The sequence below is a fragment of the Mobula birostris genome, chromosome 3 (assembly GCF_030028105.1).
Source record: "Mobula birostris isolate sMobBir1 chromosome 3, sMobBir1.hap1, whole genome shotgun sequence".
Lineage (NCBI taxonomy): Eukaryota > Metazoa > Chordata > Chondrichthyes > Myliobatiformes > Myliobatidae > Mobula > Mobula birostris.
Genome location: NC_092372.1, coordinates 208,528,118 through 208,552,825, shown reverse-complemented (window position 1 = coordinate 208,552,825; position 24,708 = coordinate 208,528,118). Strand labels below are relative to the sequence as shown.

Sequence of the window (24,708 nt, the reverse complement as noted above, 5' to 3'; positions counted from 1 at the left end):
GGTGAAAGATATACCGGACCGGAGAAGGGGGAATCCAATTGGAGAGGACAGAAAGTCATGGAAGAAAGAAAAGGGGGAAGGAGCACCAGAGGGAGGCAATGGGCAGGCAAGGTGAGAGAAGGAAAAGGGGATGGAAAATAGTGAAGGAGGGAGGGGGAGGGGCTGTGGGGACATTACCAGAAGTTTAAGAAATCCATGTTCATGCCTTCAGGTTGGAGGCTACCCAGCCAGAATATGTGTTGTTCCTCCAACCTGAGTGTGGCCTCATCGCAACAGTAGAGGAGGCCATGGATGGGCATATCAGAATGGGAATGGGAAGTGGAATTAAAATGGGTGGCCACTGGGAAGTCCTGCTTCTTCTTGCAGACGGATCATAGGTTCTCAGCAAAGTGGTCTCCCTATCTATGTCGGGTCTCTCCGATATACAGGAGGCCGCACCGGGAGCACCAGACAGAGTATATGACCCCAACAGACTCACTTGGAAAGACTGTTTGGGGCCCTGAATGGTAGTGAGGGAGGAGGTACAGGGGCGGATGTAGCACTTGTTCTGCTTGCAAGGATAAGTGCCAGGAGGGAGATCAGTGGGGAGGGACAAATGGATAAGGGGGTCGGGTAGGGAGCAGTCCTTGTGGAAAGCAGAAAGTCGAGGTGGGGGGGAAGGGAAAGATGTGCTTGGTACCAGGATCCCGTTAGAGATGGTGGAAGTTGCAAAGAATTATGTGCTGGATGCAGAGGCTGGTGGGGTGGTAGGTGAGAACAAGAGGAACCCTATCCCTGGTAGGGTGGTAGGACGGTGCGGTGAGAGCAGGTGAGCGTGAAATAGAAGAGATGCGGGTGAGGGCAGCATTAATGGGGGAGGAAGGGAAGCCCCTTTCTCTGAAGAAGAGAGACATCTCCTTCATTCTGGAATGAAAAGCCTCATCCTGAGAGCAGATGCAGTGGTTGAGAGAAGGAGTTGCCATTTTTAAAAGTAACAGGGTGGGAAAGGGTATAATCCAGGTAGCTGTGAGTGTCCGTGGGTTTATAATAGACATCAGTAGTTAAGCTATCTCCAGAGATAGAGACAGAGAAAACGAGAAAAGGGAAGGAGGTGTCGAAAATGATCCAGCTAAATTTGAGGGGAGGGTGGACGTTGGAGGCAAGGTGTATAAAGTCAACGAGTTCCTCATGGGTGCAGGAAGCAGTACCAATGCAGTCATCGATGTAGCGTAAGAAAAGTGGGGGGGATGGCTAACAGGGTAGGCTTGGAACATAGACCAACAAAAAGGCAGGCATAGCTGGGATCCATGCGAGTGCCCATGGCTCCCACTTTTTGTTTGAAGGAAGTGGGAGGAGCCAAATGGGAAATTATTAAGAGTGAGGACAAGTTACGTTAGATGGAGGAGAGTTGTGGTGGAGGGTACTGGTTGGGTCAATGATGTGTTAGAACATTTGTACGTTACAGTAGAGGAGATAACTGGCAGTGTTAAGGTATGTTCAATGTTCAGGCCCCGTGGCCTGAAAAAGTTTATACTCGGACATTGTGGAAAGTTAGTGAAGAAATTGTAAGGGGCTTTGGCAGAGAAACTAGCAACATTGTTAGCCACTGGAAACTGGATGAGAATTAATATTGTGCCTTTATTTAAAGAAGGGCTGCAAGGACAAGCCAGGGAACTACAGGCTAGTGAGTCTAATAGCAGTATTGGGAAAGTTACTGGAGGGAATTCTGAGGGGCAGAATACACCAGCATTTGGAATGGCATGTTCTAATTAGAGATAGTCAGCATGACTATGTGCAGGAAATCATATCTCACAAATATGCGTTTTTTGAGGAGGTAATGAATACTGACAACGGTAGGGCAATAGTCATAGTCATACTTTATTGATCCCGGGGGAAATTGGTTTTTGTTACAGTTGCACCATAAATAATTAGTAATAAAACCATAAATAATTAAATAGTAATATGTAAATTATGCCAGGAAATAAGTCCAGGACCAGCCTATTGGCTCAGGGTGTCTGACCCTCCAAGGGAGGAGTTGTAAAGTTTGATGGCCACAGGCAGGAATGACTTCCTATGACTCTCTGTGTTGCACCTCGGTGGAATGAGTCTTTGGCTGAATGTACTCCTGTGCCCACCCATACATTATGTAGTGGATGGGAGACATTGTCCAAGATGGCATGCAACTTAGACAGCATCCTTTTTTCAGACACCACCGTGAGAGAGTCCAGTTCCATCCCCACAACATCACTGGCCTTACCAATGAGTTTGTTGATTCTGTTGGTGTCTGCTACCCTCAGCCTGCTGCCCCAGCACACAACAGCAAACATTACACTGGCCACCACCAACTCGTAGAACATCCTCTGCATCGTCCGGCAGATGTTAAGGGACCTCAGTCTCCTCAGGAAATAGGGACGGCTCTGACCCTTCTTGTAGACAGCCTCAGTGTTCTTTGACCAGTCCAGTTTATTGTCAATTCGTATCCCCAGATAGACAATGGCCTACGTGGATTTTAGCAAGGTGTTTGACAAAGTCCAGCTGGTCTGGAAGGTTAGATCATGTGAGATCATGTGTAAATTAGCCAGTTGGATACAAAATAGGCTTGGTAGAAGGAGACAGAGAGTGATAGTGAAGGATTGCCATTCCGATTGGAGGCCCCTGACTAGTTATGTGTGCAGGGATCAATACAGCACGTTAACAACTTAGATAACATTGTTTTTAACATAAATAGAAAAATTGCAGATGACACCAGAGTTGGTGGTGAAGGATTATGATGTAGAACATAGAGACCTATTGGATACAAGTACATAGTTCCCTGAAGACAGGTAGACAGGGTGAAGATGACAACATTTAACATGCTTGCTCTAATTAGTCATGGCTTTGAGTACTGGAGTTGGAACATCATGTTGTAACTGTTCAAGTCACTGGTGAGACCACGCATGGAGTATTGTCTACATTTCCTGTCACCCAGCTTTAGATTTTATTAGGAAGCTTAATGTAAAGGAACCCTTAGGAGGCATAATATGATTGAATTCAAACTGCAATTTGAGAGGGAGAAACACAAGTCCTATGTATTAGTATCGCAATAGAATAAAGGTAATTACAGAGGCTTGAGAGAGGAGCTTGCCCAGGTGGATTGGAGGAGGATACTGGTAGGGATGATGGCAGAGTGGAGACGGCTGAAATTTCTGGGAATAGTTTACAAGGCGCTGGACAGACATGTCCCACAAAAGAAGTTGTTCTCCAATGGCATGGCTAGGCAACCGTGGCTGTCAAGGGAAGTTTAGGACTGCATAAAAGCCAAAGAAAGGTCATATAAGGTAGCACAAGTGATTGAGAAGTTAGATGATAGGGAAGCTTTGAAAATCCAACAAAAGGCAACTAAAAGAGCTGTAAGAAGGAAAAAGATGAAATATGAGGTCAGACTAGCCAATAATATAAAGCAGGATACTAAAAGTTTTTTCAGTTATGTAAAGAGTAAAAGGGAGGTGAAAGTTGATATTGAACCACTAGAAAATGATGCTGGTGAGGTAGTAATGGGGGACAAAGAAATGGCAGATGAACTTAATCGGTACTGTGCATCTGTCTTCACTGTGGAGACACTGGCAGTGTGCCAAAGGTCCATGAGCATCAGAGAGCAGGAGTGAGTTCCATGGCTATTACAAAAAAAAAGTGCTAGGCAACCTGAAAGATCTTAAGCTGGATAAGTCATCTAGGCCAGATGGACTATATCCCAGAGTCTTAAGAGAGGTTGTTGAAGAGATAACAGATGCCTTGGTCATGATCTTTCAAGAATCACTTGATTCTGGCGTGGTCTCAGAAGACTGGAAGATTGCAAATATCACTCCATTCTTTAAGAAGGGAGGAAGGCAAAAAAAAGGAAATTATAGGTCAGTTAGCCGAACCTCAGTGGTTGGGAAGTTGTTGGAGTCTATTATTAAGGATGAGGTACTTGGAGAGTTATGATAAAAATAAGTCAAAGTCAGAGAAATCTTGCCTGACAAATCCGTTAGATTTCTTTGAGGAATTAACAAGCAGGGTGGACAAAGGAGAGGCGGTGGATGTCATTTACTTGGATTTTCAGAAGGCATTTGATAAGGTGCCACACATAAGCTGCTGAACAAGATAAAATCCTATGGCATCACAGGTAAGATACTGGCATGGATAGAGGAATGGCTGATGGGCAGGAGGCAGCAAGTGGGAATAAAGGGGGCCTTTATTTGTTTGCTGCCAGTTGCTAGTGGTGTTCTTCAGTGGTCAGTATTGGCACCGCTACTTTTCACATTGTTTATCAATAATTTAGATAATGGAATTGATAGCTTTGTGGCAAAGTTTGCGAATGATACGAAGATAGGTGGAGGGGTAGGTAGTGGTGAGGAAGCAATGCAATTGTAGCTGGACTTAGACAAATTGGAAGAATAGGCAAAAAAAGTTGCAGATGGAATACAGTGTTGGGAAATGTCGATAATGAATTTTTGGTAAAAGGAACAGTAGTGCGGACTATTATCTAAATGGTGAGAAGTTTCAAACATCAGAGGTGCAGAAGGCTAATTGCAGAAGGTTGAGTCTGTGGTAAGGAAGCCAAATGTAATGTTGCCATTTATATCAAGGGGAATAGAATGTAAAAGCAAAGAGATAATGCTGAGCCTTTATAGGACACTAGTCAAGCCGCACTTGGAGTATGGTCAACTGTTTTGGGTCCCATAGATCAGACTGGATGTGTTGTCATTGGAGAAAGTCAAGAGAAGGTTCACAAGGAGACTCTGGGAATGAAGGGGTTAACATATGAAAAGTGCTTAGCAGCTTTGGGCCTGTATTCAGTGGAACTTAGAAGAATGCGGGGGAATCTCATTGAAACCCACCGAATGTTGAAAGGACTAGATAGGGTGGATGTGGAGAGTATGTTTTCTGTGGTGAGGGTATCCAGACCTAGAGGGCACAGCCTCAAAATTAGTTGGCAAGGTGCAACCCTTTAGAACAGAGGTATGGAGGAATTTTTTTAGCCAGAGAGTAGTAAATCTGTAGAATGCTCTGCCACAGACTGCGGTGGGTGCCAAGTATGTGGGTGTATTTAAGATGGAAGTTGATAGTTTCCTGATCAAAGGATATGGTGAGAAGGCAAGTGTACAGGGTTGAGTGGGATCTGGGATCAGCCTTGATGGAACAATGGAGCAGGCTCGATTGGCCAAATGGCCTAATTCTGCTCCTATGTCTTATGGTCTTATTATGTCATTAAGCTGGAAAGGGTGCAGAAAAGATGCACGTGGATGTTACCGTGACTGGACAGCTTAACCTATGAGGAGAAGCTGGTTAGTATGGGACCATTTTCCCTGGAGTATAGGAGGCTGAGGGCTGATCCCGTATAGCTGTGTAAGATCATGAGTGTTGTATTTCTCAATGGTCACAGTCTTTTTCCCAGGGCACGTGAGTCTAAAAGCTGTGAATATAAATCTTAAGTTGAGAGTAGAAACATTTAAAAGGGGAAATTTTTTCCACACAGGTGGTGGTGGGTATGTGGAATTGCCAAAGGAACTTGCAAAGGCAAGTACAAATACAATGTTTAAAAGGGATTCAGACAGGTACATGGATAGGAAAGATTGAGAGGCATATGGGCCAAATGCATACAAATGGGATAAGTTCAGATATCTTGTTTGGCATGAATGCATTGGGCTGAAGGGCTTCTTTGCATGCAGCACAACTCAAAATGTGACTCAGGATTTATGGCATTTGTCAATAACCATGTGTGATATCTCATGGTCCACCAGATGTAAATTTGAACTCTGATGTAATTTGGGAATGTTAGATTAAAATAGAATTCAGTTGTCCTATTACACTGATAAGAATTCCTTTGGAACAATTGGTCATATTTGCACATTCAAAATTAATTGAGAAACTAATTATATTTTTAACATATTTATTAGTGCAGCCTGATTTAGCTATCTTAAGCTGTTCTACGAACACTGCCTTAAGTAAATTAGAGTCTTAAAATTCACAAAGTTAAAAAAGAAAATAAATACAGTAAGCAAACAATTCTAAAACCTAGTGAGCTAACAAAACTGCAGCATTATACTTTGGACCAATTAGTCAAATAATATTGCAGTTTGTGGATTGAAAATATCACTGTTCACATATTTAAACACAAGTTATATCAAACAGCTTCGGACAGCTTTATGGTTTGTGTTGGTGATACAGTAGTTTCCAGTAATCCATTTAAGTTTGTTAATAATTTAGATCAAAGTTGCCTAAAAGGTCACTGAAACTTTGTTATACCAATACACTATACAAGAATGTTTACCTGAGTGAGACGTGTTCCTTGGAATGTAGGGTTCTTCATGGTACAGTTCTTTGATCTTTATCTATAAAATCTTTGTACAAATGTCATGTAATTGAAGTATGACCATTTATTGCAGCAATTAAATCTATTCAAATGCATCATATTATCAGCAGCTTTACTGGTTGTATAGATGTTTTTAAAAGGTAGTAAGTCAGAGTCTTTTGTGAAACAATTTGCTCAGCTTCATTTATTCCCCACAAAAGGAAGGCAGCCTTGTTTCAGGATTTGAACAATTTTGACTTAAATCTCACCAAACAGTGTAATGGTTTTGAGGTTTGCTTAGTCGGAGAGCTTCCTTTATCACTCAGAGATAGCAAACAATCTGTTGCTAACTTGAAGAGGTTTTGAAGAGTGTGACTGAGAAGATATTAAACCAATCAAGTCTTATCTTCATTGATATGTTGTAAATTCCTTGTTTTTTTAGTTTAGTTTTGAGGCTTACTGGAGGTCAACACATTAGTAACCAATTTGTTGGCGTTTAAATGAAAGTTTTCTGAAGTGAGAAAAGTCCACCAACTTGCATTTATTTAGACGGTTTATAGATTCTGAAATAACTTCATATTGACTCTTTCAAAATTAAAATAGTGATAAATTATAAATGTTTATTCTGCAAGATTGTTTATAACTGAAAATAGCATCTAAAAGTTAATGCAATATTATAAGTGGTTATGTATCCACAATTTAAGAATTTTAGTTTGATTGCTGAAGGTGAATTTGAAAGGCTACCACCAAAATGACATGCTCTCCTTTTTCCTCTCCTGTGATGTCTTTCAGACCCCAGGTACTGCCGCAAAGCCTGGCATGCCTGAATCCTGTCACAATCAAGACACAAAATGCATGCATGAATCCAAGCACACATTCTGTTATACCCAAGAACATTCCTAAAAAGTTGCTACACTTCATGAGCGCATACTTAACCCCATTTAGCTAAGATGTACTTTATGTCATCAAACATTGTCCTATTATACTTCGAATCTTAAAAAAGCGGGAAGTAACAATATGTAATTCTAAAATCAGGAATCACAATCTATCTAGGGGAAGAAACGGGGATGGAGTAGACTTCTCGTGTACCTCAAAATTCAAAATAAATTTTATAATCAAGGTACATATATGTCACCCTGAGGTTCATTTTTCTGCAGGCATACTCAGCAAATCTATAAAATAGTAACTATAACAGGATCAATGAAAGATCAATGTATAACTATCTGCTAACCTCATTATAAATTGGCAGATTTGGCCAATTGATGAAATTTCAAATACTTTTTGTACGGATGTGGCCTTAAACAAAGTATATTCTGTAGGGAGGCAGGCAGTATTGTGAATTGACATTTGAAGGCTTGCTGCTTAAACCTAAATGATGAATGTCCACATTAGGAGGAATTAAGAATGTGGCTGATGGAAGAAAGAAATTAATTTTGATTTTAGACAGTTTAAATAGCTTTAATATTTGTCAGTTTTTGCAAGGTTAGTTATTGGGAATAGAAACATAGAAACATAGAAAATAGGTGCAGGAGTAGGCCATTCGACCCTTCGAGCCTGCACCGCCATTTATTATGATCATGGCTGATCATCCAACTCAGAACCCCGCCCCAGCCTTCCCTCCATACCCCCTGACCCCCGTAGCCACAAGGGTCATATCTAACTCCCTCTTAAATATAGCCAATGAACCGGCCTCAACTGTTTCCTGTGGCAGAGAATTCCACAGATTCACCACTCTCTGTGTGAAGAAGTTTTTTCTAATCTCGGTCCTAAAAGGCTTCCCCTCTATCCTCAAACTGTGGCCCCTCATTCTGGACTTCCCCAACATCGGGAACAATCTTCCTGCATCTAGCCTGTCCAATCCCTTTAGGATCTTATACGTTTCAATCAGATCCCCCCTCAATCTTCTAAATTCCAACGAGTACAAGCCCAGCTCATCCAGTCTTTCTTCATATGAAAGTCCTGCCATCCCAGGAATCAATCTGGTGAACCTTCTTTGTACCCTCTCTATGGCAAGGATGTCTTTCCTCAGATTAGGGGACCAAAACTGCACACAATACTCCAGGTGTGGTCTCACCAAGGCCTTGTACAACTGCAGTAGTACCTCCCTGCTTCTGTACTCGAATCCTCTCGCTATAAATGCCAGCATACCATTCGCCTTTTTCACCGCCTGCTGTACCTGCATGCCCACTTTCAATGACTGGTGTATAATGACACCCAGGTCTCGTTGCTCCTCCCCTTTTCCTAATCGGCCACGATTCAGATAATAATCTGTTTTCCTATTTTTGCCACCAAAGTGGATAACTTCACATTTATCCACATTAAATTGCATCTGCCATGAATTTGCCCACTCACCCAACCTATCCAAGTCACCCTGCATCCTCTTAGCATCCTCCTCACAGCTAACACTGCCACCCAGCTTCATGTCATCTGCAAACTTGGAGATGCTGCATTTAATTCCCTCATCCAAGTCATTAATATATATTGTAAACAACTGGGGTCCCAGCACTGAGCCTTGCGTTACCCCACTAGTCACCGCCTGCCATTCTGAAAAGGTCCCGTTTATTCCCACTCTTTGCTTCCTGTCTGCTAACCAACTCTCCCCCCACACCAATACCTTACCCCCAATACCGTGTGCTTTAAGTTTGCACACTAATCTCCTGTGTGGGACCTTGTCAAAAGCCTTCTGAAAATCCAAATATACCACATCCACTGGTTCTCCCCTATCCACTCTACTAGTTACATCCTCAAAAAATTCTATGAGATTCATCAGACATGATTTTCCTTTCACAAATCCATGCTGACTTTGTCCGATGATTTCACCGCTTTCCAAATGTGCTGTTATCACCTCCTTGATAACTGACTCCAGCAGTTTCCCCACCACCGACGTTAGGCTAACCGGTCTATAATTCCCCGGTTTCTCTCTCCCTCCTTTTTTAAAAAGTGGAGCATTACCCACCCTCCAATCCTCAGGAACTAGTCCAGAATCTAACGAGTTTTGAAAAATTATCACTAATGCATCCACTATTTCTTGGGCTACTTCCTTAAGCACTCTGGGATGCAGACCATCTGGCCCTGGGGATTTATCTGCCTTCAATCCCTTCAATTTACCTAACACCACTTCCCTACTAACATGTATTTCGCTCAGTTCCTCCATCTCACTGGACCCTCTGTCCTCTACTATTTCTGGAAGATTATTTATGTCCTCCTTAGTGAAGACAGAACCAAAGTAATAATTCAATTGGTCTGCCATGTCCTTGCTCCCCATAATCAATTCACCTGTTTCTGTCTGCAGGGGACCTACATTTGTCTTTACCAGTCTTTTCCTTTTTACATATCTATAAAAGCTTTTACAGTCCGTTTTTATGTTCCCTGCCAGGTTTCTCTCATAATCTTTTTTCCCCTTCCTAATTAAGCCCTTTGTCCTCCTCTGCTGAACTCTGAATTTCTCCCAGTCCTCAGGTGAGCCACTTTCTCTGGCTAATTTGTATGCTTCTTCTTTGGAATTGATACTATCCCTAATTTCTCTTGTCAGCCACAGGTGCACTACCTTCCTTGATTTATTCTTTTGCCAAACTGGGATGAACAATTGTTGTAGTTCATCCATGCAACCTTTAAATGCTTGCCATTGCATATCCACCGTCAATTCTTTAAGTGTCATTTGCCAGTCTATCTTATAGATGCAGGCAAAAAGGAAAGCAGTAGCTAGTCTGATGTCAAGCCATGAAACAGGAAATTATAGGCAGATGCTGAAATGCTGCAGCTCCTCATTCTTTAATCATTGGCTGATGATGTCTGTCCACCAAATGGATGGACGATTGGCATCCCAGAATTCTTCTAGTAGAAGATGGCATAGCAACAGGTCTGGTAGAACATGATAACAAACATTTTTTTTCTTAACTTGATCCCCCAAAAAAAGCTGTTGGAAGATCTCAGTAGGTCAAGCAGCATTTAGGGAAGCAAAGGGATGGCTGACAGTTGGATCAGGACATCAGTTTTTTGCTCTAGTTTTAGCATCTGCAGTTTGCCTTCTGCTCAAACTAGTCCACTGATGATGCCATAGTCTTGGCCCTCCACTCCACCCTGTCGCACTTAGAAAACGAAGCCTCATACTCCAGGATGTTGTTCATTGATTTCAGGTCAGCGTTTAACACAACCATCCCTTAGAGTTAGGTGGGTAAACTGTCCTCGTTAGGACTCAACACCATGCTCCGTAACTGGCTCTTAGACTTCTTGACAGAAAGACCCCAATCAGTCTGAGTTAGCAGCGACATCTCAAGCTCCATCATGCTGAGCACTGATGCCTTCTCCCCCACCATAGTTGTGTGTTCAGCCTGCTGCTGATCATGCTGCTGACTGACGACTGCACTGCCAGCTCCAGCTCAAACCACATCATCAACTTCACTGATGGTACAATCGTGGTTGGCCTCATAGCAACAATAATAAGTTGGTATACAGAGAGGAGATAGAGAGGCTTGTCAAATGGTGTAAGAACAATAATGACCCGAGTCTCAACGTGGACATGACAAAAGAGATAACTGTGGACATCAGGAAGGAGCAGGTCAACCACTTCCATTGCACAGCAATGGCTCTGCCATGGCGAGAGTGAAGAGCACAAATTTCTTCGGGGTACGCATAATGGACAAACTAACCTCAACCCACAACACCTCCTTGTTAGTCAGAAAGACACGGCAGAGTCTACACTTTCAGAGCAGATTGAGAGGTGCAAGGTTCCCTGTCCCCATTCTAACAACTTTCCACAGGAGCACCATCATGAGTGGCCTGTCTGGCTGCATCATTGTGTGATATAGAAATTGTGAAACATCAGATGACAAGACCCTACAGAGGATCACCAGTGTCTCCCTCCTCCAGTATTTGTGACATTTACCGGGGCTGTTGTATACGGAGGGCCCAAAACATTGTTGAGGATCCCTACCACCCATCCCGTAATCTCTTTGACCCACTACCATCAGGCAGGAGGTACAGGAGCATCAGGATGAGGACTGCCAGACTGGGTAACATTTCTTCCTCCACGCTGTGAGACTAATGAATACCCTGCTACCTCATCACCAGGACAGCAAACTGTTTACTGTTTACCTATGTGGCACAATGGGCTCGATTTTGAATTATATTTTATTAACATATTTGTGCTAAAATTCTCCTCATAGGACAATCCTATCCATTCCAGGAAACAACCTGGCAACATTTCATTATAGAAAGTAGAAGAGTACAGCACAGAAACAGGCCCTTTGGCCCACAGTGTTGTGTCGAATCGAATGGCTAACTAAATTAATCTCTTGTGCCTACACAATGTCCATATCCTTCTATTTTCCTCACGTTCATGTACCTATCTAAACATCTCTTAAAAGTCCCGACTATTTCTGCCTCTATTAGCATCCCAGGCACACACCCCTCTCTGTGCCCCTCACATCTCCTTTGAATTTACCCGCTCTCATCTTAAATATGTGCCCTCTGTTATTATAAAGATTTTGTCTGTTTACTCTGTCTCTCACAATCTTACAAATCTCTATCAGATCTCCCCTCAGCCTCCACCACTCGAGGGAAAACAAACCAAGTTTGTCCAACCTGTCATGTAGCAAATGCCCTGTAATCCAGGCAACATCCTGGTATGCCTCTTCTGCACCTTCTTCAAAGCCTTAAACTTCTTCCTGTAGTAGGGTGGCTGGAACTGTCTGAAATACTCCAGATGCAGCCCATCTAGGGTTTTATGAGCAACACACACAAAATGCTGGAGGAACTCAGCAGGCCAGGCAGCATCTATGGAAAAGAGTACAGTTGACATTTTGGGTCGAAACCCTTCAGAGGAATTTCCAGCATCTGCAGATTCTTGTTTGTTTTTAGTTTTATATACTGTAGCTGCAACATAACTTCCTGCACTTTATTGCAGGTATAACCTTTCTGCTTCGAGAATATTTCAAGTGAGGGGTTTGGTCTGATCTTTTTCCACTTTATATTTTATCTACCACCTCCCTATACATTCAGTTACTTTTTCCAAATTTATCGCTTTCAGTCAAATCATTTTAAACCAAAGATATTTTAATTTCTTGCAATGCCCAATTCATTGTTGACCGAGACCAGTACTCCAGGATGTTTTGTAAAGATAAACAAATTATTTTCTGCATTTCCTTATTCCCCAGTAAATAATTTCTTCTATTACAGTGTCGGGAAGCCATGTAAATTTTTTTGCTAAATTGTTATTCATACATCTATAGAAGCTTTCACAGTCCATCTAGGTTTCTTGGTAACTTACTCTCATATTCTACTTTATCTTATCAATTCCTTTGTCTTCCTTTACTGAAGTTTGAAGTTTACTTGATCCTCTGACTTAGTGTACTTATTCCCTCAACCATTACAAGTCTGTTCCTCAGTTCTTTAACCTCTCTTGTCAGATACAGCTGGACCACTTTTCTCGGTTGGCTTTGGTGCCTTAAGGTACATATATCTGCTATAAACTATGTACTAATACCTGAAATGGAAGCCATTTGCCCTCTAGTTTTGGACTCCCCTCTCCTAAGTAAAAGGCTGTTACCATCCACCTTATCTCATACTTCGAAACACCTCATAAGGTTGCCCATCATTAGACTCATAGAATAGCACGGCACGGAAACAGGCTCATCAGCCTGTCTAGTCTCTACTGAACAACTTAAACTGCCTACTCCCATTGACCTGCACAGGGACCATAGCAACCAATAACCCTGTCATCCATGTCACTATCCAAACTTCTCTTAAACATGGAAATCGAGCTCACATGCACCATTTGTGCCGTCAGTTCATTTCACACTCTCAAGACCCTCTATGTGAAGAAGTTTCCTCACATGGTCCCCTTAAACATTTCACTTTTCACCCTTAACCCATGACCTCTAGTTGTAGTCCCATCTAACCTCAGTGGATAAAGCCTTTTTGCACTTGCCCTATCTATAACCCTGACAATTTTGTGTACTTCTATCAAACCTCCCCTCAATCTTCTACGTTCCAAGGAATAAAGTCCTATCCTGACCAACCTCTCTCTATAAACTCAGACCTTTTAGTCCTGGCAACATTCTCATAAAATCTCTTCTGCATTCTGTTTTGATATTAAGATGGTTGGATTGGTCATGTTGATTCGAAGCCCTGCTAGAAATAAAGTCGGTGGACATCAAGGCAAAATACTCAATGATTGGAGTCACATGTTGCGCAAAAGGAAGATGAATGTATTTGTTGAAGATTATCCCTTATCTTAACTGTCTCTCGTTCTCTCCATTGATGCTGTTGGACCTACTGCTTATTTCATGCATTTTGTTTTTATTTGAGATTTCCAGCATCTGCAGATTTTTACTTTTGCAGCTGAGCTGTCAAGTTCTGTTTCTACTGGCAGTCTACTAACCAACATTTTTATTATATATTTCCACAGTTGCATGAGATTAATGACAGGTTAGTGAGATCGTGCAGTATAAATATCGATGAACTGTTTTCTGAAATTGACCACTCAGTGGCTACAAGCAGAAGAGTGTTACAGCGGTTTGAGAGTCAATATGTTCAGACCATATCTGAGGAAGAATGGGAGCAAATACAGATTAAGGTCAGTAATGAAAAGTATTCTTGTTTAATTATGGATGCTTCACAGTAGCTATTAACTCTGAATATGTCATTGCTGGACAGATACTGTAATGCAAACATAAACCTCAGATTTCAGAAAGGTGTTCTCGGAGCGGCCAATTCTAAAGGAACAAAACATGAGCAGGTAGAAAGGCAACTGTCATGCAAGATTTTCTTTATCTGTAACACCCAAGGATTTTTTTTTCATGATATTAAGAACATCTGTCTAAAAGTCATGATGATAAAAATGAATTGAAACGAGATGCGAGGGAAAAGCATGTGGAAACTCCCCGAATGCCAGCAGTTTTTGATGAACCCTCCATAATGTTAAGCATTTTTTCTTTCTTTTATTTGTTTACCATTAGAAAATCAGTTCTAATGGAATTAAACCATACAATGGTATCAGAAGATATTTATTGCACATTGTTCATAAACTATTATACTGAGCCCACCAAGCATTTGTACAGGAAAGGTTCTCTTTCCCCCCAAACCCCATGGTTTTCCAGCAAGTTCAGATATCAGATAATAAATCTGGAGAAAAGGTAGTGTCTTTAGCGCCATCCCCAATGCTGGGAATATTCCAACTACTATATTAGCACGGAAGCCTTTCCTAGCAGTTGGCAAATACAGCAAGCTTGCTATAGTCATGGATATCCAATGCTGGTTCTTGTCAGCACAACAGATCTGGCCTCAACTAATGTGTTGAAAGCAATGACATGGGGGCCTTTGGTCACTCTTTCTGATAAAGCTCCTTCTGGGAATTGCACCATTGATAAGGAGGAGAATTACCCTATGCATTTCTTTAATGACCCAAGTAAAAGCACCACGCAACTTCAAGTGGTTTGGCATGTTCTTTTCAGCGCCTGTAGTATCACATTAGTGCTGGAAGTAGTCTTTTTAGACCATAAGACCATAAACTACAGGGGCAAAATTAGGCCATTTGGCCCATCAAGTATGCTCCACCATTTTACCATAGCTGATCCACCTTCCCTCTCAGCCCCAATTTCCTACCATCGCCCTATAACCTTTCACACCCTGACTAATCAAGAACCTATCAGCCTCTGCCTTAAATATACATCAAGATTTGGCCTCCTCAGCTGCCGGTGGCAATGAGTTCCATGGATTCACCACTCTCTGGCTAAAGAAATTCCTCCTTATTTCCATTCTGAAAGGACAGCCCTCTAATTTTGAAGCTGTAATCTTAGATACTCTCACCATAGGAAACATCCTCTCTGCATCCACCCTATTAAGGCCTTTCACCATTCAATCGGTTTCAATGAGGTCACCAGTCACCAGTGAGTACAGGCCCAGAGCCATCAAACACTCTTCACGTGACGAGTCATTTAATCCTGGAATCATTTTCCTGAACCTCCTTTGAACCCTATCCAGTTTCAGTACATCCTTTCGTAGATAAAGGGTCCAAAACAGCTCACAATACTCCAAGTGAGGTCTCACCTGCGCTTTATAAAGTCTCAACATTACATCATTACTTTTATATTCTAGTCCTCTTGAAATGAATGCTAACATTGCATTTGCCTTCCTCACCACAGACTCAACCTGCGAATTAACCTTTAGGGAATCCTGCACAAGGAATCCCAAATCCTTTTGCACCTCAGATTTTTGTATTTCCTGTCTATTTAGTAAACAGTCAACCCTTTCATTTCTTCTACTAAAGTGCATGACCATACACTTACGACACTGTATTCCATCAGCCACTTCTTTGTCCATTCTCCTAATCTGTCCAAGTCCTTCCTTAGCCTCCCTACTTCCTCAAAACCACCCATCTTCCACCCATTTTCCTATCTTCGGCAAACTTTGTAACTTTGTAACAAAGCCATCAATTCCATCATCCAAATCACTGACATATAACGTAAAACAGATCGGTCCCAACAGAGACCCCATTAGTCACTGGCGACAACCAGAAAAGGCTCCCTTTATTTCCACTATTTGCCTCCTGCTAATCAGCCACTGCTTTATCCATGCTAGAATCTTTCCTGTAATACCATGAGCTGGTAGCTTGTTAAGCAGCCTCGTGTGTGGCACCTTGTCAAAGGCCATCTGAAAATCCAAGTACATAACATCACCCAATTCTCCTTTGTCAATCCTGTTTGTTTCTTCTTCAAAGAATTCCAACAGATTTATCAGGCAAGATTTTCCCTTGTGAAAACCATGCTGACTACAGCCTATTTTGTCATGTTCCTCCAAGTATCCTGAAACCACATACTTCATAATCGACTCCAACATCTTCCCAACCACGGAGGTCAGACTAACTGGCCTATAATTTCCTTTCTTCTGCCTCACTCCCTTCTTGAAGAGTGCAGTGACATTTGTAATTTTCCAGTCTTCCGGAACCATTCCAGAATTTAGTAATTCTTGAAAGATCATTACTAATACCTCCATAATCTCTTTAGCCACCTCTTTCAGAACCCTGGGATGTACTCCATCTGGTCCAGGTGACCTATCTACCTTCAGACCTTTCAGTTTCCCAAGAACCTTCTCTTTAGTTATAGTAACTTCACACACTTCATACCCATGAAACCTGGAACTTCCACCATACTTCACAGTGAAGACCGTTGCAAAACACTTCATCAGTTCATCCATTTCCATGTCCCCCATTCCAACCTCTCCAGCATCATAGAACATAGAATTATACAGTGCATTACCCAGGGACCCGACCCAAAACGTCGACTGTACCTCTTCCTATAGATGCTGCCTGGCCTGCTGTGTTCATCAGCATTTTTTGTGTGTGTTGTGTGAATTTCTAGCATCTGCAGATTTCCTTGTGTCTGCAGTTCCATAAATAGTTTGTGAGGAGTTGAATAGAATCAGTTATATTATTATTGACATTCAGTACTGTGGCAAAGTCTTAGGCACATATATACTGTGGCTAGTGTGCATAATACATAAAATACATAATTTTATGTATTGCATTGTACTGCTGAAGAAATAAGTGGTGATAAATCTGATTCTAATATGGTTCTCTACTGTGGACTAAGAGTGTGCCCACAAAGAATTACTGGACATTCCCAAACCAAAATCCATGGATGAACCAGGAGGTACATTGTCTGCTGAAGGCTAGATCTGTAGCATTCAAGTCTGGCAACCCAGGCCTGTACCAGAAAACCAGGTATGGTTTGTTGAAGGCTATTTCAAAAGTGAAGAGACAATTTCGAACAAGATTGGAGGCAACATCGGATGCATGTCATCTCTGGCAGGGTCTGCAAGACATTACTTCCTACAAAGTGAAACCCAATAGCATGAATGGCAGCGATGCTTCACTACCAGATGAACTCGCCTTCTATGCTCACTTTGAAAGGGAGAACACAATTATGGCTGTGAAGATCCCTGCGGCACCTGATGGTCCTGTGATCTCCATCTCAGAGGCCGGTGTTAGGCTGTCTTTAAAGAGAGTGAACCCTCACAAGGCGGAAGGTCCCATGGAGCACCTGGTAAGGCTCTGAAAACCTGTGCCAACAAACTAGCAGGAGTATTCAAGGACATTTTCAACCTCTCACTGCTACGGGTGGAAGTTCCCACTTTCTTTAAAAAGACAACAATTATACCAGTGCCTAAGAATAATGTGAGCTGCCTTAATGACTATCGCCCGGTACCACTCACGTCGACAGTGATGAAATGCTTTGAGAGGTTGGTCATGACCTAGACCCATTGCAATTTGCCTAGTGCCACAATAGGTCAACGGCAGACGCAATCTCAATGGCTCTCCACACGGCTTTAAACCACATGGGCAAAATAAACATCAATGTCAGGATGCTGTTCAGCGACTTTAGGGGGAGGGAGGGATCGCCGACTCAGGCCAGCATCGGGTGTTTTCATGCCTTACAAGGTGCGGAATGAAAGATTGTGGCGCGCCACTTCTCACACAGACATAGAGCAATGTGTGATTAAGTGTCTTGTTCAAGGACACAACACGCTGCCTTAGCTAAGGCTCGAACTGGCGACCTTCAGATCACTAGACAACGGCCTTAACCACTTGGCCATGTGCCCACACAGCATTTAATACCATCATTCCCACAATCCTGATTGGGAAGTTGCAGAACCTGGGCCTCTGTACCTCCCTCTGCAATTGGATCCTCGACTTTCTAACCGGGAAGACCACAATCTGTGCAGATTGGTGATAACATATCCTCCTCACTGACGATCAACACTGGCGCACCTCAGGGGTGTGTGCTTAGCCCACTGCTCTACTCTCTAAATACACATGACAGTGTGGTGAGGCATAGCTCAAATACCATCTATAAATTTGCTGATGATACAACCATTGTATCGTCATCTCAGGTGGTGACGAGAGGGCGTACGGGAGTGAGATATGCCGACTAGTGGAGTGGTGCCACAGCAACGACCTGGCACTCAACGTCAGTAAGACGAAAGAGCTGATTGTGGACTTCAGGAAGGGTAAGATGAAGGAACACATAACAATCCTCATAGAGAGATCAGAACTGGAGAGAGTGAGCAGCTTCAAGTTCCCGAGTGTCAAGATCTCTGAGGATTTAACCTGGTCCCAACGTACTGAAGTAGTTATAAAGAAGGCAAAACAGTAGCTATACTTTATTAGGAGTTTGAAGAGATTTGGCATGTCAGCAAATACACTCAAAAACTTCTATAGTTGTACTGTGGAGAGCATTCTGACAGGCTGCATCACTGTCTGGTATGGAGGGGCTACTGCACAGTTCTGAAAGAAGCTGCAGAAGGTTGTAAATCTAGTCAACTTCACCTTGGGTACTAGCCTACAAAGTACCCAGGGCATCTTTAGGGAGCGGTGTCTCAGAAAGGCAGTGTCCATTATTAAGGACCTCCAGCACCCAGGGCATGCCCTTTTCTCACTGTTACCATCAGGTAGGATGTACAGAACCCTGAAGACACACACTCAGCGATTCGGGAACAGCTTCTTCCCCTCTGCTATCTGATTCCTAAATGGACATTGAATCTTTGGACACTACCTCACTTTTTTAAAAAATATACAGCATTTCTGTTTTTGAACTTTTTTAAATCTATTCAACATATGTAATTGATTTACTTGTTTATTATTATTATTATTTATTTTATTTATTGTTGTTATTATTTTTTCTGCTAGATTATGTATTGCATTGAACTGCTACTGCTAAGTTAACAAATTTCACGTCATATGCCGGTGATAAGAAACCTGATTCTGATTCTGAGTGTGAAGGGGACGGGGAGAGGGGAATCATGATTGGGTAAAGGGAAAAGGAGAAAGGAGGGATTAGGAAGCACCAGAGAGACATTCTGTAATGATTAATAAACTAATTGTTCGGAATCAAATGTCCTTCCCCTCTTCCCCTTCTTCCCCTCTGCCATTCAATTTCTAAATGGATGTTGAACCCTGAACACTTTACTTTTTTTATTTCTGTTTTTTTTGCATTACTTATTTTAACTTAACCTTTTAAAAGACATATATATACTTAATGTAACTCAGTTCTTTGTTCTCTGTATTTATTGATCATGTATTTCAATGTAATACTGCCGTAAAGCTAACAAATTTCATAACATATGCCGATGATATTAAACCTGATTCTAATCGTGATTCTGACCTTGCCTGGTGTCTCACAGCTGAGTGTGTCTGCACCGGTACCACCCCCAACCCTTGGCACTCCTTCTCTGCCACCTGTCCCACTCCACTCTTACCATTCCCAAATTCCTTTGCTCCCACTGGATTTAAAAACTCACACTCCGCTCAATATTGACAAATAACAATACTGTACAAAAGACTTAGGCACCCTAACTATAAACTGTATGTGCCTAAGACTTTTGCACAGTACTATATGAAATTTGTTCTGTGACTGCGGTACAGTGCAAGACAAAGGTCAGGTTACAAGGATATGGCAATGATATGGCTACAGTCAAAAAGTAATGTTCCACTATTTAGCGATGGATAATGATATTTGAAGTGGTGGTGGCCCTGCTCAATGTCAAGAAGCCTTGTTTAGAAAATGTATTGTCTTCTTAAAAAGCATCGACCAATATGGAAATCTTGGTACATTAAATACAGGAGACTATAAATTGGCACAATTACACTGAAAAATTAAGTTTTTGTTTAAAAAGGGACCAATACCTCTATCAAAATAGTAGACTGAATAGTTTAAAATTTAGTGAATTTTAAAAATAAAAATTCAGTTTATCTTTGTTCAGTATATTCAGTATTGTGCAGCCGTTATAGTAAACTTACATTGGTTGTTCTTTCGTCAAATGTGTTATTTTAATCTATCTTCAGGCAAGCCAGAGAGAGATATTTGATTGTCCAATTTGTATCACCCCATTGGATCGCTTAAGCAACATATCGTGCCAAGCTGATGGACCTGGCAGAGGAGAGAAAAGTGATTCAATAGTGCGGCAAGCAGTGCTGCTGTCTTGCTCACACACCTTCCATTACACTTGCCTGCAGGCCTTTGAAGACTTTTCAGAGGGAGAAAACCACATTTGCCCATTATGTAGATCAACCTATGAAAAAAAGATTTTGAGTAATAAGCTATAAATCTCTACTCTGTCCAAAAAAAGGAAATTTTCATCCCTGTTCATTTGCATTCTCAATAAACATGATGTGTCAAATCATTTTTTGAGAAGATTCCTATTCTTCTTGGATCTCTCTCCTAAAACTAAACTTTATAAAAATAACAGAAGTGTAAAGGTTTTTACAATTTAGGGAATGGATTATCTTTTATGATAATGAACTCCATATATTATATGTTTCATGTCTTCAACGATCTTTTTCCAACTGTTTCAGGGGCAGCTTAAAACTCTTGATTTCTGACTGCTTCCCATATTAGATCTGTTTGTTCTACTCTGTAATGGAACTTAAGTATTTTACCCATATATGCTGCATCACAGATGATAACCACTAAAAGCCCACAAGCTGCATGTTTACACTGAGGCCACTATTCTCATTGGTTGGAATAGTTGGTTGAATGGGCAAATTATGGTCACAGCATAGCACATATTTATGCTTTTTTGTCAAGAAGTTGCCTTTTTTTAAAAAAAGCAGCGATCTCATCTTTTGACAGCCTAGTCACACGGGTACGTTTCTTGTGGTTGCCGCAGTTATTTGCCACTGAGATCCAAATTTAAAAGACTAGTCACTGCATCAAATCATTCCAACATTGTGCAGACATATTCTTCCCCCTTTTCACTCCTCAACAATTTAGAATGTTGACCATATTTAATGTGCTTTTATTCCAGAGAATCCAAATATTCACTAATTTTGTTTTATTAAAACCCTAAATATTAAAAATGCATAAAATTTCATTTCTCTGTCAATAGTAGTGTTAGCATCTTTAGCAAGACCTCATAACTACAATGTACCATTCTATTACAACCTTTATGCTTCCCTTTACTGGAGTAACCAAAACTACTGTGACTTGACTTTACAGATGGATGCCAAACCATTGTCTAGAAATGTGAACCCTTTATTCCTGCAACTATTCCCAATTTATCTAACATATAGCTTAGGGATTAATTTGAAAATGACAGTCATTCAGGGCATGTTTCTACATTTTTAAACTCCCTGTCCAAGACAAAGTAGAAATATATTTATACCATTGGTTCAAATTTGGCCAGTGCTGGTTGACTGGATTCTTTCCTCCCAGCTGTTTTCTCCTATCAGTTTCATTACACTCCTCACAACAGTAGGGAAACAACTCATCATCTGGGAGCCATAGTCAACATCGACATTATAAATAGACATGGCAACACGGTGCATAACAGTTAGTATAATGCTTCACAGCACCAGTGATCAGAGATTACTGGATGTCATCGAGACTACTTGTTATAAAATGATGCACTTGATAGCATAACTGTACCAAAAGTTCTGTCTTGCCTTTAACTCCTGGTGGAGTCATTGGGGCACCATCACGACAAGCTTTGCACCAGTCTGTTCCATCTGTCGTGGTTGTGTGCCAGTGCCTGGGTCACTGCAAATGTTTTCCCTGTCCATTCTTTAATGTTGTCTGTCCATCTTTTCCTCCGGCTGCCTCTCCTTCCTTTCTCCTCCACAGTTCCTTGTAGAACGGTCTTTGCTAAGCCACTGGATCTTGTTACGTGGCCGTACCATCTCAGCTTTCTTTTCTTCAGCGTTGTGAGAAGTTCTTCTTGGGGGCCAATGTGGTGCTGGATGGTCTTGCGGACCTGCTCGTTTGTGATGTGGTCCAAGTATGAGATGCCCAAGATGTTGCGATAGCATCTCATTTCCAATGCCTATATCTTCCTCTGTAGTTCTGCTGTGAGGGTCCATGTCTCACATGCATACAGGAAGATGGAGAATACCAATGCACGCAGGAGTCTGATCTTGTACTTCATGGTGATGTTGCTGTCCCTCCATATTGTCTTGAGTTTGGATAGTGCAGTCATTGTGTGGTTCTTGCCAGGACTTCTGGTCTTGATCCTTCATCACTGATTATTGCCCCCAGGTATTTGAACTGCTGCACTGTCTCAAGTTTCTGACCATGGACTGAGATGTATGTTGTGATGGCATCGTTGGCATTTGCCATGAGCTTAGTTTTCTCGGCAGTTATTTCCATTCCAAACTTTGTGGAGGCTCTGTCAAGATGGCTGACCAGGTTGGCCAGTTCGTCCTCTTTTCCTGCAAGTCCATCAATGTCGTCAGTAAATCTTAGGTTTGCGATGTTCCTCCCTCCGATGCTGACTGTGCCCACGTGTTCTTCAAGGGCAACACTCATGATACATTCCAGTAAGACGTTGAAGAGAGTGGGGGAGAGGAGGCAGCTCTGACGGACTCCTACAGAGGTATGGAACCATGCCCTGATGGTGCCCTGAGCAAATACTGCACTAGTTGCCTTGGTGTAAAGCTGATGGATTGTATGAATCAACTTCTGCCCCATGTTGAATTTCTTCATGGTGGCCCATAAGGCATCATGCCAGGTTCTGTCAAATGCCCTCTTGAAGTCTATGAAGATGTAGTAGAACTCCCTCTGGTGCTGAAGGTGTTTCTCACAGAGGGTGTGGATGTTGAAAATCTGCTCAGTGGTACTTCTGCCCTTACGGAAGCCTGCTTGTTCCTCAGCAATGATGTCTTTTGCCTGAGGTCTCAGTCTGTTCAAGATGATTCTGAGCATTACCTTGCTTACATGGCTGATCAAACTGATGGTACGGTAATTCTGGCAAAGTTGGAGATTGCCTTTCTTGGGAAGCACAGTGATCAGCGACTGAGTCCAAGGTGTCAGCCATTCACCTGTCTGCCAGGTCTTATTGCAGATGGTGGTAAGCATGTCTATCCCGGCCTCTCCTCCATGCTTCAGCAGTTCAGCGGGGATGTTGTCAACTTCTGCTGACTTTCCGCACTTCAGTGATCGTATTGCGGCTTCAACTTCACGCATGATTGGATAGTCATCCTCATTGGAAGATTCCTGCAGATTCGGCATAGAAGTTCTGCATAGAAGTGCAATTAAAAAGCTTTGGTTTAATTGTATGATGAATGAGGAGCTTCATTCTTGCGAGCGTTGAACAGTTGATGGAATTTGTTCAGCAGTAACTCAGTGAATATATAACAATTCACTTCAGAATTAAAAATTTCTCCTTAATTTACATGGTCACTCTTCAGTCCAGGACCAATACTGTATCAGGTCCAACTCTGCATCAATATGTGCTTAAATTTCTTCTGCTGAATATTTGAGGACATTTGTTGGGATTGGGCTACGAATTTTATTTTATGTCTCAACGAAATAAGGTATCATTCCAGCCGTTTCTCAAATTGTTTCAGCCTTGCAATTTTAAAAAAATCCTCATCTAGTACAAGCACTCTAGGCAGATAATACACAAAGGCAAACTATGTCATAAATGAAAGTATTTTGTAATCTGATTCTCAAGCCAAACAGACTTTAAATAAAAGAACAAGTTTTCTTCACAGCCTTGAATGTAGTTATTGTCTGATCTGGATACTTTCACTCTTGGATAGAACACATTTCAAAGTTCAAAGTAAATTTATTATCAAAGTACCTACTGTATATGTCATCATATAAAGATTTATTTTCTTGTGGGCATCCTCAGTAAAACCAAAAACCATAATAAAGTCACTGAAAGACTGCACCCAAGAGGGTGGACAACCAGTGTGGAAAAGTCCACAAGCCATACAGATTCTTCAAAATTGCAACATTTAATATTTAAGATGATGTAATGTTAGAAGCCAAAGTAGATTTTAAGTGGAATAGTGATAGCTGAGCAGGAATTGGACAGTAGAGCAGCCAGCCAGCAAAATATTCCAATATAGTGTGAAGTTTATAAGGACATGGCTGAGGACTTCAGCAGAGAAAATGGGTGGAAGGGACAGTAACTTAAGGATATTCAGATAATTTGCTAGGTTACCCTTGTCGCTTGTAGGAGATTTGGGAGATTTCTTCATAGTGGTTTTACTGTAGTTCAAATTTCTGAAGCTGAAAGCCAAGATTTAATGTGTGTGGCACAGAGATTCTTCATTACCAGCACAAATAAAGTGAACATTCAGTATTTTTTTTCCCAGAGCAGCAATGGATAATACCGGAGGACATCCATTTAAGGTGATTGGAGGAAGGTTTAGGGCAGATGTCAGAGGTAGATTATTTATTTACACAGGGAGTGGTAAATGTTTGGAATGTACTGCCAGGATCATGTTTGAGGCAGATGTATTAGGGACATTTAAGTAATTCTTAGATAGGCACATGGGCTGTGTGGATAGGAAGGGTTAGATTGATCACAGGCAATGTGTGAGGGAAGGGTCAGATTGATCTTGGAGTAGGTTAAAAGGTGTGTACAATGCTATGGGTCAGAGGGTCTGCATTGTGCTGTACTATACTATATTTTAT

At 41.7% G+C, this 24,708-nt stretch overlaps 1 protein-coding gene across 8 annotated transcripts in view; it reads left to right on the top strand.

Annotated features, from left to right (window-relative positions):
* rnf32 (ring finger protein 32) overlaps nt 1-24,708 on the top strand; it is a 75,697-nt gene that overhangs the window by 41,815 nt on the left and 9,174 nt on the right. For 7 of the 8 annotated variants that reach the window (XM_072254049.1, XM_072254050.1, XM_072254047.1 and 4 more), the window contains 2 exons: nt 13,701-13,868; nt 20,133-20,448. In XM_072254049.1, the coding sequence (XP_072110150.1) occupies nt 13,701-13,868; nt 20,133-20,393 (429 nt within the window). In that variant the 3' untranslated portion in view covers nt 20,394-20,448. Of the gene's footprint in view, nt 1-13,700; nt 13,869-20,132; nt 20,449-24,708 lie in introns of those variants that run through there. The other variant, XM_072254053.1, reaches the window with a different exon arrangement.